The 18,318-nt window shown below is 46.2% G+C and overlaps 1 protein-coding gene and 1 long non-coding RNA gene across 2 annotated transcripts in view; one reads left to right on the top strand and one right to left on the bottom strand.

Annotated features, from left to right (window-relative positions):
* The window catches only part of LOC108513312 (uncharacterized), a 24,935-nt gene extending 7,584 nt beyond the window's left edge, over nt 1–17,351 (top strand). The window contains exon 3 of the long non-coding RNA XR_001880856.1: nt 17,250–17,351. This is a non-coding gene — a long non-coding RNA (uncharacterized LOC108513312). The remainder of the gene's footprint in view (nt 1–17,249) is intronic.
* LOC108513311 (uncharacterized) lies at nt 12,556–16,229 on the bottom strand. Its single transcript, XM_017849007.1, has 2 exons — nt 16,103–16,229; nt 12,556–14,963 (listed from the first exon to the last, which is right to left on the bottom strand). Exon 2 carries the CDS (start codon nt 14,892–14,894, stop codon nt 14,211–14,213), a length of 684 nt encoding a protein of 227 aa, XP_017704496.1. The 5' UTR covers nt 14,895–14,963; nt 16,103–16,229; the 3' UTR covers nt 12,556–14,210.
* Nucleotides 17,352–18,318: the final 967 nt, after the last annotated feature.

Below are 18,318 nucleotides of genomic sequence, written 5' to 3'. Positions count from 1 at the left end.
TTTTTTTTTTTTTTTTTTTTTACTTTTTAGTGTGGAGTTTATATTTCACAAACGTCAAAAAAGATCATACACATATAATAACCTGCTTATTTTTTAGCTTGGCAATTAATAGTGATTATTTTCCCAGACAATTAAATAGGCTTTTAAAGATGAATCCGGCCAGGTGCAATGGTTCATGCCAGCACTTTATGAAATAGAGGCGGGAGGATCACTGGAACCCAGCAATTTGAGGCAAGATAACAAGACCCCATCTCTACAAACAAACAAACAAACAAACAAACAAACAAACAAAAAAACTAGCCAGCCAGCCAGGCATCGTGGCGTGCGCCTGTAGTTTCAGCTGCTTAGGAGGCTGAGGTTGGAGGATCACTTGAGCCTGGTAGATGGAGGCTACAGTGAGCCATGATAGGGTCACTGCACTCCAGCCTGGATGACAGAGTGAGACACTGGCCCAAAAATAAAATAAAAATGAAAATAATGATGGATCTTAGGGGGCACAAAGATGCAGTTCTCTCAGATGAATAAATCTAGAAATCTCAAGTACATTATGAGAACGATAGTTAATAATGTTGAATTGTATACTGGAAATTTGCTGAAAGAGTAGATTTTAATTATTATTCCCCCCAATCCCCCGCTTACCTCCCTAAAAAGAAGAAGAGTAACTCTGTGAGATGATGGATATGTTAATTTACTTGATTTTAGTAATCACTTCACTACACATACATATATCAAAATATCATGTTGTACACCTTAAATGTATACAATAAAGAATAAATAAACACAAATGGATCTCAAAAGATGACCTTCAATCTATGGCACCATAATTTATTTAAATGCTCACCCAATTTTGTATATTTTGACTTTGCTGTTCTTTCCTCTTATAAAACAGAGCACAATAGATCTACATATGTGTAACTCTTTGCTTCATCTCCTATTGTTTCCTTAAGATAACATATTAGAGGTGTAATAGTGGAGTCAAATAGCATGCATTTTACAGTCTATGAATATAAAATCTATGAATATAAATGCTCCTGCCAAGTTTTCCTCAAGAAATTTTCCATCAGGTGAGACTTCTACCAGCCTTTTATGAGACTGCTCATTTTCATTCACACTCACCAGCATGGCTATTAAAATGTCTTCGCTAATTTGATAATTAACTAATTTAAGTTTCATGAGAGTAGAGACCTTTATATTTTTCACCAATATGACATCTTGCCCATACTAGGGTGCTCAATAAATATTTATTAACTAAAATAATTATATATAACTTATTTGAACTGGCATGTATTGCTGAAAGTTCACTTCGAGTTACTACTGTAAGTCGATATCTTCGCAGATTTTTTTTCTTTCTTATATATTCTGGCAAATGATCATCATTATTACTTATTATCCAGGGGAATGCTTTTTTAAATATATAATTTAATCTCCATGGGTTTATTTTGTCTTGGTCAACTCTTGACTTAGTTTCTGTGTTAGAGCATTAAGCATCCCACTAGTAGTAGTCACTATAAGGTACCCCTGTATAATCAGATCATATTACAAATTAATGTTTGTAGCATGCACGTGTGTACACACCCATCTGTATACTTGCATTCGTAATGAGGACATAGAGCATATTGATTATGACGAAGATCTATAAAGTTGTTTTACACATAACTACATATACCTTGCCCTCACTGGTTTAGCAAACACGATTACATGATTCATCTACTTGAACGGAGAAGAGATAAAATGCTAGATATTATGTATAAAGTGAAAAATCACCTTTTCAGATTAACTGTTGTCTCTTCCCAAACAGATGTTATCTCATGAACATTTGGGCAGTATGTATTTTATTGATTTATTTAGATTATGAAAAACTGAGTGAGTTTAGCATGAATTTTCAATGTCGAGTTTGTAATTGCTTGAAGTTTGTCACTAGGAAGATAAAAAAGGATCAGATGGCATTGCCCGATGGATGGGATACTGCTCTTAACCTAGTTAATTGAAAAGTAAAAATGCAATAGTGTGATCTAGTTTCAGGATTGATATAGTTTTAGCCATAAGCCAAGTTTTACTTTTTACCTCGTGCCTAACAACACAAACTCTATGAGCAAATGATATGTTTTTCACTGATAGGATATTAGAATATAAAACAATCTATCTTTTACCATCTCATTCCCATTTATTTAAACAAGGTTCATTAAAATTTTCTTACTGCCAAATCTGATTTGTATTAAATACCTAATCAATAAATATTCAATAAAAGTGGCTCACGTTTAAAATCCTATTTGAATGCTCCATGTCCTTTAATGCTGTTGACAATTTCCTTGAACTACTTTGAGACCCTGAACTTCGATTTCATGGTATATATATTTTTTTCTGGATATTTTTCAATAACTCTGACCATTCTTTCTTGCTCTTTCTTCATTTGTTTTTTAAACATTGGCCTTTCCAGTTCATTTTCTTCTCTCTTTTTTCTTAAAGTCCTTTTCCCTTTCCTCCAGACACTCTCACCCATTCACTGCCATGGCTTTAACAATCATCTACAATCATTTAACGCTTGAATTATTTTTTTCCAGCCCAGAGCCCCCAGTGAACTCATCGTCAGCCCCCAACTGCTCTTCTTTCTGTTTTCCTTATCTTCATTGGCAGCACCACCACCCACCCAGTCATCTGAGTCAGAATTCTTGAAGCTATACTCCATTCTCATCTGTATCCCCTAAATCCAATTAATCTATAAATCCTTCCAATTTTAAGTACAAGTAATCCCTAAAATCCTCTCCATTTTTCTGTCTGACTACTATTGTCTTTGAGCACTTCTCATTATTCTTGGCAAAACTTGGAGTTTCCTTACCAGGCTTTTTGCCTGTAGACTTACATCTTCCAAATTGCACCCAGAGTACTATATAACATAAGTCTGATAATATATCTCCTTTATCTGAATATATTTAATGGATCTTTATCTCTTACAAGATCATGTCCAAACCACCAAGTAGGGCATTCCAAGCCCTTTATAATCTACATCTGAAGTCTCATCTTCAAGCTCCCTAAATACTCCTACTCTCTCTCTGCATCATACTCTATTGAATTATTTCTATATCTTCAGCACCTCTCCAAGCTGTTTCATATTTTTATTTTATTATTATTTTTATTTATTTTTTTTTTTATTTTTTTTATTTTTTGAGACGGAGTCTCGCTCTGTCGCCAGGGCTGGAGTGCAGTGGCGGGATCTCAGCTCACTGCAAGCTCCGCCTCCCAGGTTCACGCCATTCTCCTGCCTCAGCCTCCCGTCTTTTTTATTTTTTTGAAAAAAAAGTATTCATGACTCTGTGGTTGCAAATGGCTTTTCCTGGTACATCAAAATATGGTTGTTTTAGTTACTGTTTTTGTTTAAAACCATAGTAACATAATTGAATTACAGTTGGGAGTAGCCATTTTGTAGAACTTTTAAAAATATTGAGCCAAATCTGTTTGCCATAGCACTTTATAACACCAGGATTAAATACTCTTTGACAAATGTTTTAATTGCTGACAAGTGCAACTTAGGGAGGCGGTTTTGAGAGTTTTGGCTGGTGTCCCGGTGCCTGCTGTCAAGTGCTGGCATGGCCCAAGGAGCTCTGGTAACCAGGAGGCGGGGAAACCAGAGCATGCTGACTTGGCCCGGCCTCCTCCTAGGTTTGGAGTCTTTCTGTGCCTTTCTCCTCATGCCTGTCGGGACATGACAGGACTCACTATGGCTCCACTCCCCATAGTTCTGCTGAGATGAATGGAGTCAGCCAGGTGAGCCCTGGATGAAGGGTGAGGCTCACAGCAGGGATTACTTCCTCACTTCCTCCTATGGTTTGAATGTCCCTCCAAAATGCATGCTGAAACTTAATTGCCATTTTAACAATATGAAGAGGTGGGACCTTTAGGAAGGTCTGCCCTCATGAATGGATTAACACTATTATCTTGGGAGTGGGTTCATTATCACAGGTGTGGGCTCCTTACTAAAGGGTGTTTGCTTTCCTCTCTTTGCCTTCCCCTACCCTCTCTCATCCTCTCCTGCCCTCTTACCTTCCACCATGGGATGACTCAGCAAGAGTGAGTCACCAGATGCTGGAGCCTTGATTTGCACTTAGCCTTCAGACTGTGAGAGAAATTTCTCTTCTTTATAAACTACCCAGTCTCAGGTATTTTGTTATGGCAGCACAAAAAGGACCAAGGCACTTCTTTGGCACATCATCTCCCTTGCACAGACTGCTCAGGCTTCTATTCACAATTACTTCTGTGCTCATGTATTCAGTCCAGAAGAGTTGTTACTTGACTCAAAGTTATTTTATTTTTAAAATTAACATGCAGTAAGGGTGACCTTTTGGGAATGGACAGTTCCACCACAATCGGGACACAGAACTGTTCCATCTCCTCCAAAGCTTCCTGGTTCCTTTATAGTCACACTGTCCCTTCCTTCACCCCCAGCCCCTGGTACCCACTCCATGACTATAGTTTTGTCTTTTTGAGAATGTCGTATAAATGGAATCATAGAGTATGTAACTTCTGAGACTGGCTTCTTTTACTCAGCATAATGCCTTTGAGATTCAGCCAGCTTGTTGCATGGATCGGTAATTTGTCTTTTTATTGCTCAGTAGTAGTCCGTTGTATAGAGCTCTGATGGATAGGCCTGGCTGAATCATCCCCCATGTCTTCCAAGTCACTAGATGTGTCAGTGAGGTCAACTTGGTCCCTCCAGAAGAGCCTGCTTGCCAGCTGAATACCACCAAGTGACCTCTGCAGTGCCATGTAGGACAGAGAAGTCACCCAGCCAAACCTTGCCCAATTTCCCCAGCTACAAAAAAATGAGACATAAAGAAGCAGTGGCTGTTTTTACCCACTAAGTTTGGAGTTGTCTGTTCCATGACTGTGGATAACCAGAACACAACCCAGTGGGTACTTAAGCTTCACAGGAATAAGGATCACATCTCTTGACAATCTAAAACTTTGGCTCCAGCAGTGCTCAATAAGCATTTTTATTTTTTAAAACCAAATTCCTCTCTGCTTGGCAAGACACTTTATAAATGTGTAATAGTGATGAGGACATGGAATTATCTCAATAATTTCCTGATGATAAGAAAATTATCCAATAGCTATCAAATACTGTTAAGTATGTTAGTCATGAACTCCCTCATGAGTTGGGGGGACAATCACTGGAGCCCTTTGGGGCCCTGGGAAGAGGAAGGAGCACGGGAGATGCTTCAGGATGAGTGCCAGACTTGTTATTGGCTTGGCTTAATCCTCCATCCTTGCAGGCCCTGTCACCTGTAGTTTTCCTGGAATGGGTGTTTTGGGGCCTTAACTCTGCCTCAGTGAATCCCATCCTTCCTGGTCCTCCACCATGGTCCTCTCAACCATCGCAAGTGTCTCCCTCACAGTGCAGGGAGTGAGAGCACAGACACTGCAGTCCAGCAGGCTGACATTTGAATTCTGCTTTTATCACTTACTGGATATGTAAACATTGAAAAGTTTCCTAGATCCCCACAACTTCAAATTTCCCATCTATAGGATGTGCATAAAAGCACATACCTCAGAGGATTGTTTTGAGGATTAGGTGTAGTGATGTACTTGGAGCCTCTAGCCTGGGCTGCAGGCAAGGGCACAAGAGCTCTCTGTCTCTGTGGAGCAGGGTTGTGGCACCAGGCAGCATGGGCTATGAGGAAGGAAGGACCCCAGTGGGTTCAAGGACTGGATGAAGGGTCAAGTGGTTGGAGCACTGAGGCTGAGGGCAGAGAGATATAAAATGAGGTTTGGGAAACTCATAGGGACTTAATCAGGTGGGGTCTTGCAGCTGTATTGAGGATGCCAACTTTTTATTCTGGGAGCAATAGTCAGCCAGGGCTGTGGCCAGTGTTTGCTATGAAAATTTAGACTGCAGGGTTAGAGGTGTGCAGATTAAAAGTGTGCAACAGAGGATTCACAGCAGCTCAGGCAAGAGCTGATAGTGGCTGGTACTAGCGAAGTAATGGTGAAAAAGTACAACTTAGGAGAGAAAAATACACTAGGTTTAGGGATAGACTAGATGTCTGATGGTGCATGTTGGGGAATGTGAGGGAAAGAAGATGTGGAAGATGATTTCCGAGTTTCTGGCTTCAGCAGCTGGATGGATAAGGTGCCATTCACTGGGATGGGAACCCAGGAAGAGAAGCAATTGGGAGTGCCCTGAGGTCGGGTTTGCATATTGTGGAAGAGGGGACCTTGGGACTTATGATGGGAGATATTGAGGAGACACATATATTCAGATTCAGAGCTCAGAGACGAGGTCTAGCTAGAGATGTACCTTTGGGAGTCAGCTACCGGCAGATGGTAGACGTGTATTAGGGTAATTAATGCTGGCTTTTGAAACAAACCCTGGAAAATCTCAGTGGGTGAACACATAAAAGTTGATTTCTTGCTCTCACAAAGTCTGTTATGTGTCAGAATGTTCTCCTGAATGGCCATCTTCCAAATGGAGATTTCGGGATCTGAGTTCCATAACAAAGGGGCTCATGCAGGATGTTTTATGGTGTATGCTACTTTGGTCCTTGTACCATGAACTGGAACCCAGTCATGTGGCCCCAACATAACTGTAAGAGAAGCTGGGAATTATAGTTGGTCTATGTGCCCCACAAGAGGAACAGAGGTTGGTGAGCATCTAGCCAGGTAACCATGGTAATGAATGTTGTTATGAATGAGAATCCCCTGGGAAGAGAAGATGGAGTTTGAAGATGAGGAGCTTATTAAGGACTGGCCCTTGAGTCGTCTGTACATATACAGACGGTTAGAAAAGGGTGGACTGGCAAAGAAAACTGAGAAGGAGTAGCCAGAGATAGACGAGGACAACTAAGAGAATGTGGAGTTAGGGAAACCAGGAGAAGTATGAGAAAGTCAGAAAGAGTCTGAAAACCGTCCACTGAAACCAGTTCATGGAGAGCATTGATGGCTCAAGGGAATATGCTCCTGGGGAACTAATGAAGGCAGAAATCTGTGTGGACTGCATGGAGAGTCATTGAGATATGAGTCAACAAAAATGAATACAGACAGTTCTCTTGAGAAGCTTGATGTTAAGTGGGAGACAGGGGGATGGTGGCTAGAAGGAACATTGCAGTTGAGGCATTTTTTTTGTTTGCTTTTTGCTTTTAAGATAGGAGAGATCTGAACTTCTTTAAATGTTAAAATTTCAGAGAGAGAGAGAGATAGTGCAAGCAAAAAGTGGGAAAAGAAATCTGTGATGATGAACAATCCCTGGAAATGTGAAAGAGTTAAAACTTCAAGTACTGGGTTTATCCTTTGAGCCTCCGGTAGCAGCTGCCTCCAGCTGCATCTTCCCAGCCTTGTGCAGAGAAAGGAGAGGACCGGCCTGTCAGTCCTAATTTTGATTACGGTTGAAATTTCTCCCATTAGGCAACACACCCTGCTCAGTGCTGCAGAGATTCATCACTTAGACCAGAGCACCCCCAACCCTCTAACCCAGGGGATGGAGGAGTGAGGGGGGTCGATGTGAAGCTTAGCGGCTCCCTCTAGAGTTCAGTGAGAGTTCTGCCCTGTGGTATTGCTTCTGTCCCACTCTCTAGCCCATTTCTCATGATTCCCTCCGCCACCCATCCACCCTATGAATCCCACTTTCTTTTTTTTTTTTTTTTTTTGAGGCAGAGTCTTGCTCAGTTGCCCAGTCTGGAGTGCAGTGGCGCGATCTCGGCTCACTGCAAGCTCCGCCTCCCGGGTTCCCACCATTCTCCTGCCTCAGCCTCCCAAGTAGCTGGGACTACAGGCGCCCGCCACCTCGCCCGGCTAATTTTTTGCATTTTAGTAGAGACGAGGTTTCACCGTGTTAGCCAGGATGGTCTCCATCTCCTGACCTCGTGATCCGCCCGCCTCGGCCTCCCAAAGTGCGGGGATTACAGGCCTGAGCCTCCGCGCCCGGCCTGAATCCAGCTTTCTAAAATAACTTACAGTTCTTCAGCTGAGTTTTGTTCTGTCATACCTTTGACCTAACATGAAGTTAATTCCTCTTTCTGGACACAATTCCTTTGACTTTTTTTTTTTTTTTTTTTTTTTTTACCCTGGTTATTCCCTATGTATCACCCAAGAACCTTTATCCTTCCTCATTCATTCCTGTCACCAAGAACATGTATCCTTCCTGTGTGATTCTTCCTGCTAAGCACACTGAGATAGAACTTCCAGATTTCAAGCAAATGACTTAGTATCAGGCAAGAGACTCTGGACGGGTGTGAGACAGGCACAGAACCAAAACATATCTGGATAGAAAAACAAGAACCTTTGAATAGGTTTTTGCAATGCATACTGTACACATTTCAGACAGTTCTAACTCCAATGATGATGGGACGCAGGACTGTTTTTTCAAGTTCATCTTTCTTGACGTCCAAGTTTGAGGACACTTTCTGCAATCCCTCAAGTCCAGTTGGCCCTGTATTCTGGACGACTTCTTTAAAAAATTATCTTATTAAAAGTTGTTTTTTGTGAAGACTAGTCTCACTATGTTGTCCAGGCCAATCTCATATTCCTGGGTTCAAGTGATTCTCCTGCCTTGGCCTTCAAAGTGTTGGGATTACAGGTGTGAGCCACCATACTCAGCTGATTTCTTATGAAATTTCTTATGAAAAAAAAAAACAACCATTTACCCTCTAATCCTCAGTTTGAGTTTTTTTTTTTTTTAAAGGTTTTGCATATTTGGCTTGTAGTAGAGGTTTTCAATTGTGTGGTTTTAATAACATATTGTGATATGATTTGGCTGTGTACCCACCCGAATCTTATCTTGAATTTTAACTCCCACAATTTCCATGTGTTGTGGGAGGAACCCACCGGGAGGTGATTGAATTATGGGGGCAGGTCTTCTCTGCATTGTTCTTGTGATAGTGAATGAGTCTCTTGAGATCTGATGACTTTAATAACGGGAGTTTGCCTGCCCAAGCTCTCTTCTCTTGTCTGCCGCCATGTAAGACATGCCTTTCACCTTCTGCCATGATTGTGAGGCCTCCATCCAGGCCATGTGGAATTGTAAGTCCAATAAACTTCTTTCTTTTGTAAATTGTGCAGCCTTGGGTATGTCTTTATCAGCAGCGTGAGAACAGACTAATACATATTGGGCTTTATGAGAAATCTGTATTGAATATTAAAGTGATGCTAATCAGTCATAGCCTTTACAGACTGGAATATGGAGTGCCCTCTGTGACTTTCTAAGGCTTCTCTGTGCAGATTTGTAAAAGTGGGATGGGTGTTTCATGTACAACTAGTTCTTGTTGATTGGTGTGCAGCCTTGAACCTGAATTTGGTTGGGTGCTGTGTTTTGTGGACTTTCTGCAACACCCTTGTTAGAGTCTTTCCAAAATCAATGTCTCAGTGTTTATTTTTAAGTTGGTGATTTTTTGAACCTTCTGAAGGATTTATTTTTAAGATCTTTTATGTTCTGACTCCATAAATGGTATACTTAGAAGACAAGGTTTCACAGAACTGAATTTTAACTACAGGTGTGGTATATGTAGTAGCCTGATCTTTTCAGGATTACTCTCTAATAATATGAGATATTGTTGAGAAGGACTATTCTTCTCAATTCCGATTGATGCTAGTTATATTTCTTTTTCAAGACTGGAAACAAAACTGGCTTCCTACTGGTTTGGGAATCCTTTACTAGGCAAATCATGTGTCCCTCAGTAGAGTTTGATTGTAAAAGGCTAATTATGACATATTAACACACACGTTTATAATATATTGTACATACAGTATATGCATGCATGTGTATATTATACACATACATGAAAACATGTATATACATGTACATACAGATATACATTGTACACATGCATACATAAATACATGCACATACAGAATAAAAAAATCAAAAGGAGACTTCTAATGTTGCTAATGTCTTTATTCCAACAAACATTTATTAAGCAACCTACTATATGCATAAGCTAGACCCTCTGGTTATAAGGTCAATGAGAGCTTGGCTTTGCAGACTCTGTTGTGTTTCTAGCCTTGGCATGTGAACAATTTATTGTTATGCAAGGTCTTGACAGGAATAGCAGGGCGATTGTGGCTGTGGCTGGTTGGGCTTTCATGTGAGGGCCCCCGGCCAGCATCCCAGGTGACTCCTCACTGCACACATGCTCACGCACTCACAGACACTCCCAAAGGCCCAGCACGGCAGGTCTGAGGTGTGCTAGCCTCTGTTTTTCTCGCTCCCTGCTGGTGAGTGAGCTGTGGTCTCAGGGACACCCCTTAGCAGCTGCTTGACTACAGGCAGGTCTTCATTTCTCTGCGGTTCAGTTCCCTCCTCTTCAAACTGGGAAAACAATAGTAAATACTTGATTGTGCTAATATGAGCTAACTAAAGGAGTTAATTTCTATAAAGTCCTGACAACAATATTGGCATACAGCAAATGTCAGGATGATTTTAGCTCTTGTTGTTGTTATTAAAGACCTCACTGAATAAATCTAAAGTCCAGAGGCTAGAGGAATGGGTGGGTCAGGAAGCAGTTATGGGAGAATAAAGGAAAAGCTTTCCGGAAGTATTTTAGAGCACAGTCAGAACAGCAGGCCACAGCTTTTCTCGGGGCTCAGCTTGACCACCTGTGAGCCAAGGCGGATGCTCCCCAAGGACCCCATGTGGTCGATCACCTACTTCCCTTCTGAGAGGGCCTCATTCTGCTGGTCAGCCTCTTACCTGAACACCCTGAAGGAAAGGTGTAAGGTATAAGGTTCAGTCATCTCTCAGTGGGGAGGCCTTTCCTTCAACTCAAATAATTACATGTGGATGCCTCTGGGGGAGACTCAACATCCCGTTGATGGACTCCCACCAGCTCCATGGCAGTCAATCAAGTTCACAAATGTGGATGGGCCACAGAAGATGTCCGGGTGGGTCAGCAAGCCAGGAGTGGTTAGAACCACAAAATGCCCCAACCCAAATAGTTACTGTAGAAGGCAGAAACACGTTTACACAATTTCAGCCTGCATCTCCGAGGGCGTTAAGGGGCCAGAGCTTTGATTAAACACAAGTGTAGGCAATTATGAAAAAGCAGCAGTGGGAGAACAAGGGAATGTTCTTAGAAATAGAAGTGGTCCACAGTGGCCCAAGCTAAAGCAAAACCCACTAGAGGTGGTGAGTCCCAAAATGGACTCTAAAATCCGAGGCAGGAAAGAGTCTACCTGGAGAAATCCTCACGGAGCATAGCAAGAGTAAAATGTGATGGAAATGGCAGGAAAAGAAGGGAGAGAAGGCAGATATAGGATTTCCTCATGCATTTAGTGGGCAAAGATCCACTAGATCCTCCTCAACAATCTTAGCAAGGGGCACCTAGCAGTGAAGAAAATTAGCCGGGCATGGTGGTGCAGCGTGCCTGTCATCCCAGCTACTGGCGAAGCTGAGGCAGGAGAATTGCTTAAACCCTGGAGGTTGAAGCTGCTGCAGGCTATGATCGCACCAGTGAAAGGCCACTGCACTTCAGTCTGGGCAACAGAGTGAGGCCCTGTCTCTTAAAAAAAAAAATTCCTGCTTGCTTGAAGCACATGTTCAGTGAGGGATGAAAGACAATAAACAAATCAGGACACATCGAATGAGAGAAAGCAGCCAGGGCTCTGGAAACCCAGAGTGAGGAAGAGAAAAAGAAGGGATGGGGAGGAAGGAGAGAGCTGCAGTCTTAGGGTGGCCAGGAGGAGTCTGCTGTGCAGGCAGCTCTGAGCAGAGAGCTAAAGGCATCAGGGAGCAAGTGGGGGGGACCTGGGGGCTGCATTCCAAGCAGGGGAATGGTGCTGTGGAGACCCTGAGATGGTGGTGGCATTGTGGGGAGGGCTTGAGTTGGGGAGTCTGGGGGGCCACTGTGGGTGAAGGAGGGGAAGTGCCCAGCAGAGGAGGCCCATTTGGGACATCTTAGGACTCTGGGATGGAAAGGGATTGAGGGATTTTTCAACAAAGAATTGACATGACTTTCACTTAACGCTTTTAACAAGGCCATTCCGGCTGCTGTGTTGTGACTAGATTCCTGGAGGGGTCGGTAAGGGCGGAAGTAGGGAGAAGAGGGAGGACGCGACATGATTCCGGGAGTGACAGTGGTGGCGTGTCCTGGACTGAGCGTGAGGGAGGTGACGAGAAGTGGTTGCTCTCTGGGTTTTCCTTGAAGGCAAGTCCAGCAGGATTTGCTGACAGTGGGTTTGGATGGAGGAGAAGCAGGGTAGTTGAAGACAAATGCGATTTGGATCTAAGCAACAGAAAGAAAGGCAAAGAAGTTCCCAGCGGACTGCTTTTGTTTATTTTGTATTGTTTTTGAGATGGAGTCTTGCTCTGTCGCCCAGGCTGGAGTGCAGTGGCACACTCTCTGCTCACTGCAACCTCCACCTCCTGGGTCCAAGCGATTCTCTTGCCTCATCCTCCCGAGTAGATGGGGTTACAGGCACGCGTCACTAAGCCTAGCTAATGTTTGTATTTTTAGTAGAGATGGGGTTTCACCATGTTGGCCAGGATGGTCTCTATCTCTTGACCTTGTGATCGCCCGCCTCCGCCTCCAATGTGCTGGGATTACAGGTGTGAACCCTCCGCACCCGGCCTGCGGACTGTTTTTCTTATGGGGGGTGGGGGCGGAAATCAGGGGTTTGCCCTTCGTGTTTTCAGTTTAAGATTCGGCATTTGGGAGGAGCTGTCTGGTGGACTACAGGAAAGGCGAGTGTGGAGCAGGTGTGAGAAGCTGGCTGGGACGAGGCTGTTCCTTGGTGACTCACTGGTGGAAAGGTGGCCTTTAAACAGGGAGAGTGGGTGAAGTCATCGGGGCAGAAGCGTGCCTCCAGAGGGCCAGGGACTGTGCCTGAAGCTGGGCTCGCCTGGGCTACAGGGGCTGCAAGGGAGGCTTGAGGGGCTGGGGAGCGTGGGGCAGGCTGAGACCCTCCTTTGGGAAAGCATTGCAAGGTGGGAATGATTAGCAGTGGCCAGTACCTCGGAGTGGAGCAGGGCGAGGCGGAAGACTGATCATGTCGGAGTGGTTTTGATGGAGTGCTGGGTAAAGTTGACTGTGTCAGGGTGCGAAGGAGAAATAGGAGCTGTGCGGAAACAGGAGCTGGGAAAGGGGGAGGTTGCTGCGGAAAGAGGTGTGGGGCCCTGAGGGGGCCTTTGTAAGGTAAGATGGAGAAATCCTACTGGATTTGGCCTTCACTGGAATAACCTAGAGGAGGGGGAAGTTGGAAGTGAGTGCGTGGCTGGTGGCTGAGTAGACGGCCTGAGGGCGGGGGAGGGTGGTCCTGGCCCGGGGAGCTCTTGGGAAGATCTTAGGGCAAGACCAGGGGCCGCGGGGGCGGCATATGGCACACGGGGCGGGATGTCGGAGGAGGCCTGTGCCGATCCCCTGACCTCCTGCCTTCTCAGGGCAACAGAAGCAAGGCCGTCATCCTTACAGGTGCTGGGAGGCTGAGGAGTGGAGCGGGTGGGAGGTGCGGAGCTGCAGGGGGATTCCCTCCCAGAAGTCGTGGGGCCCCCTGAGGATGCCGGGGTCATAATGCCCAAAGCTACCCTGTCCCAACACCTGCAGCGGCCCAGGCAAGGCGGCACGCAGGCAGAGAGCAGGAGGGACGCGAGGGTGAGGGGCTCAGCCAGGTGCCAGGGCCTCAAGGGCGTCTTCAAGGCAGCGCTTTAAGGAAAGGGCGATGGAGTTCCAGCTGGGGCAGGACAGGAGGAGCCCGGGACCGAGGTGAGATTAGTGGCCTGAAGCTCCCAGTGAGGCCAGGGCTATGGGAGTCTGGGTATGGAGGGCATCAGCGTGCAGGGGTGGTTAGGGGATAAGGGCGTGCGAGACAGGGTCAGAAAGTGGACGGAAGCTGGGGGTGAGCAGGACCCGGGCGCCGCGAGCGTCTTGGTGACCACTGTGAGCCGGCGAGGTCCACTAGGCCAGGCCCTGGCCCCGGGTGGCCCGGGAGCTGTGAGCGGGAGGAAGAGGGAAGGGCAGAGTCTGGCGCCCTCTCGCCTTCCTCCTTGTGCGCGGTGCAGGCTGCAGAGAGCCCGGCCGGGCAAGCCCTTCCGCCGTGGTCAGTGACTCGTTTGCACAAGGACTATCTAGGGAAGAGAGAAACCAGGCCTTCGCCGTGGGCCTCGCCCCTCAAACCGCAAGCTCTCCCCCATGGGGCCCTCGTTGCGAACGCCCTTCTCGTCCCCCGCCGGGTTCACTCTTTCGCATTTTGCTGCGAAAGTTTACTGGAAATGGGTTCATTCACTGGTCGATTCAGAGAGACACTAGAAACGCGGTGCCCAGATCTAACAGATCCTGGCCTTTTGAAGAAGGATAAAAAAATAATACTCGCCAGAAACCTCGCGCCTCGGGAGAGTTGGGCTTCGCATTTGCGCGTGCCAGGCCCGGCAGGGAGAGCTTCTGGGCCCCGGGGGCGCGCACACCCGGCGCACGCTGTGTGCTGGGGAGCGGCGCTCTGGGCTGGGCCGGAAGAGGGCGCTGCGGGGCGGCGTGGAACCGGCAGGGGAGAGTGCCAGGGAGCCCAGTTGAGCCGGCCTGCTGCGCCCGGCTGCCGGCCGCGACCTCCCGCGTGTTGCATCCTCCTGCCCGACGCTGCGTCCCTATCCAACACTGGCACTGCGCGCTCCTTCCAGGGTCGGAGACCCACAGGCCCCTCACGTTCGCTTCTGTCAGGGGTAGCGGCGGAATTTCGGTAATTTCTGCCTTTGATGGAGACTGGGAAGGTAGTCTGGCCTCTGAGCAAGAGAGCTGCGCGGGGTCCAGGAGGGGAGCGCGGAGTGGGAGCAGTCGGCTGGGGCTGCGCAGTGAGTGGCGGCTGTCACAGGACACCTGTGAGGACCCTGCACCCAGAGTCGGGGGTCCAGGCTGCTGCCGGAACAGGAGGCAGCTCGGTGTCCACAGTTCCCCAGGGGGCCCCTGTCTGCTCGGATCTTTCATCAGGTCCCAGGCAGAGGGTGCGCTCTCTACTCAGCTTCACTCCTTGGGACGGAAGTGTGGCTGCTGATCCTGGAGTAGGGAAGGAGAAAGAAGCATTTGCGTGATTAAAAGATCTTTTTTTTTTTTTTTTTTTAATTGTGGTAAAATACACATAACATGAAATGTACCATTTTAACCATTATTAAGTGTACAATTCAGTGACATTAAGTTCATCTAATATTGGTGTGCAGAGGTGACCGCTATCCATCTACAGAAGTCTTTTCGTCTTGCAAATCTGAAACTTTGTACCCATTGAACAACAATTCCACATTTCCCCCTTCCCCCAGGCCCTGGCCACCGCCATTCTATTTTGTCTCTAGGAACTGGACTACTCTAGGTATCTCATATAAGTAGAATGAAACAACATCTGTCCTTTTGTGATTGGCTTATTTCAGGTAGCATAATGACCTTAAGGTTCATCCATGTAGTAGCAAGTGTCAGAGTGATCCTCCTTTTTAAGGCTGACTAATATTCCATTGCATGTCTATACCACAATTTGCTTATCTGTTCATCCATTGATGGACACTGGGTTTGGTTGTACCTCTTGGCTGTTGTGAATGATGCTACTATGAACACGGGCGTACAAATATCTGAGATCCTGCTTTCAGTTCTTTTGTATATATGCCTAGAAATGGAGTTGAGTTGCTGGATCAGATGGTAATTCTGTGTTTAATATTTTGAGGAACCGCTATGCTGTTTTCCATAGTGACAGTTGCATGATTTTTAAAAAGTGGCTTACTTTCAACACATTTTTTAAAGGTAATATTTTGGACCAAATGGTGAATAAGACTGTGGTGATGAGGTGCGAGACTCTGGGAAGATGGCCAAAAGGCACTGTTCTTTTTCATTCTTGTTTTCTCTCCCTGGCCCACGCCCCTGCTGGCAGCCCCGGGCTTGCCATCCATCTGGAAGCTAGGAAGGGCTGAGTCACCCAGCGTTCTGGGGCTGGGTGCACCCTTTCTATAGTGTCTTAGGAGGATGCAGAAGTAATGGTTACAGAGCAGCTGCTGAAAGAGGAGGAGGGCTCATGAACTGTTAGAATTTTAAAGGGCTCCAGCCCCTCGAGTCCTGGGCCCTATTTTACAGATAAGGGACCAAAGACTGCTGCAAGGAGAAGAATATGGAAGAAGACAGCTCTGATGATGCAGAGCCCCAAAGGACGTGCTTACCATTCCTGGAGAGGAGTAGCATCAGGGACCCAGGCCACACACAGTGCGGCCGGGGACTGAGCACCACCTGTGCGTGTGGACGTTTCACATTTTTCCTCCATGGGTCTTAGCTGACCCTACAGCTTGGATTTCCTCTGTTACTGAGGCTAACTGGGACATTTGTCTATTTAGCATTTATCTACTATGTGTTGAAAGAGAGGTGGGTGGGGGAGAAGATTAGGAAACCTTTAAACAAAGCTCCAAGTAGAGCTATCTTGACATGATTCAAAACTGCATCCTTAGATGCTTGGTGGTATAAAGGTCTTGCCAATTCCCATTACAACACACATTGCAACATGTCTTTCTTCTCGTAAATGTCTTCTGAAGGTCACTCCAGCCCCTGCCAGTCCCTTTCCCCTTGACTTCCTGCCAGTGCCCAACTGTGAACCCGTAGAGCCGTCTGCTCTCCCCTCCTGCTTACCTGCAACTGATGGCTGGCCAAGAAGATAGGAGAGTTATGCAGTTGGTCAAGGACCGGTGTGAGGTCTCCTGCTGTGCTGCACATGGGCTCTGCTGGGCATGCTGTCCTTCCTCAGGGAATGGCTGTTCCACTGTTGCCATGCTTCTCCAGTCCCTCTCCCCACTGCTCCATCTCAGCTCCTGCTGGCATGCATGTATTTCCTAGGTTAGAAGACGATTCCTTCAGCTTCCTGGCCCCAGGCCCACAAATGCCCTTCCCTGCTGTGTTCAGGTCTCTGAATCAAAGGCACTGTCCTCTCATCCAGGGATAATTTCTCCTTCTTCATCTTGACACCTTCACCTTTTTCCTCTTGGGTACTTTGTTCTTTCCTGTATTTACTTCTTGCTTTCCCGAGTCCTCAGTGTTTCCTTCTTTGACTCTTTCCCCCACAGATTATGAGCACGCACAAGCTTAAAACACCAACAACAACAAAAAAGAGAAAACAAAGATGCCCTCACTGCAAAGCCCGAGTGAGACCTGTCTCATGCCATGGTTGAGCTTCTTTCTGGCAAGAGAAACCGGCCTATGTCGCTCCCCGTCCAGCCCCTCCATTAGTCCCTGCAATCTAGCTCTGACTTCCCAAACTCCACCAAAACTGCTCTCCTGCAGGCAGGTGACAGTCATGCCTCTCACCTGTTCTCTTTCCAGAATCTGAAGGTGTGACCTTCCCATTCTTCTGTGACAAACCTGGTGCTGCCCAGCAGAGTGGAAAGAGCATGTTTTTTTTGCAGTAAGTTCCAACAGCAGCTCCACCAGGTAAGAGCTGTGTGATTTTGGGTTCATCACTTACTAGCTCTGAGACTTCTTTTCCTCTTCTATAAAATGGGGAAGAGAGCAAGTAACTATACAGAGACTTTGGGAAGACTGAAGAGGCCTTGCCGATGAAGCATGTGGCACCCAGAAAGTGCTTTGCTCCGCAGCTCACAGTGATGATGCTTATGGGTCCGCATGTCCCTTGCTCTTTTTTGCAATGTCTGTTCTTCATCAGTCTCTGCAACCACATCTTCTCTCTCTGCACCCACCTCCTATGTATTTTTACCCTACAAACTCTGTAGGAAATGTGTGCTCCAGATGACTCTGCTCTCTGCTAATTTCCCAGATGCTCTTTCTGAGTGACTCACACTCCAGGGTTTTAAAAAATTAATTATTATTATTATTATTATTATTACCACCGACCCTGCTCCTTGGTCTCCAGATAAACCTACCTAACTCCTCACTGCCTAGCAGACAGCAGCTTTGGAATGTCCAGCAGACACAGTCAAGACTGAACTCATTTCCTTCCTGCAGCCTGCTCCTCTGGCCTCTTCCAAGTCTCCACTGGTGACACCACCTTCCACTCCCTCACAGGGGGTCATGTTGAATGCCTCAGCTCCTTAACCCCCGTTATGGAAGGCCTTTGGAATTCACTCTCCTTTAATGGGTATCATATTCCCCCCCTTCTTTATTTTTATTGGTACTTCCTTAGTTTAATTCTTCAAGACTTTGTTTGGCCTTTGCAGGAGTTACTTCCTCTTTCTGCACTGCCTTTCTCTCGTCTGCCCAGCAAATCCCACCTGGTCTTCTCCTCCCCCATCCCTGCTCAATGTCCCTTCCTGGGTGAAGCCTTCCTGGACTCCCCTCACCCAACACGTAGCACTTGGGTTATGGCCAGTGAGTCTCCCAGCAGCAGGAGCCTTCATGTCTCCAATGGCCTCTGCTCCTAGCACGCCTGCTGGCA

This window comes from Rhinopithecus bieti, unplaced genomic scaffold, assembly GCF_001698545.2.
Source record: "Rhinopithecus bieti isolate Rb0 unplaced genomic scaffold, ASM169854v2 scaffold_32096, whole genome shotgun sequence".
Classification (NCBI taxonomy): Eukaryota; Metazoa; Chordata; class Mammalia; order Primates; family Cercopithecidae; genus Rhinopithecus; species Rhinopithecus bieti.
This window is presented reverse-complemented; position numbering and strand designations above follow the sequence as displayed.

What these genes read in the sequence shown, in the direction of transcription:
- LOC108513311 (XM_017849007.1), bottom strand. Translation starts at nt 14,894, where the DNA reads ATGAAAGATCCGAGCAGACAGGGGCCCCCTGGGGAACTGTGGACACCG.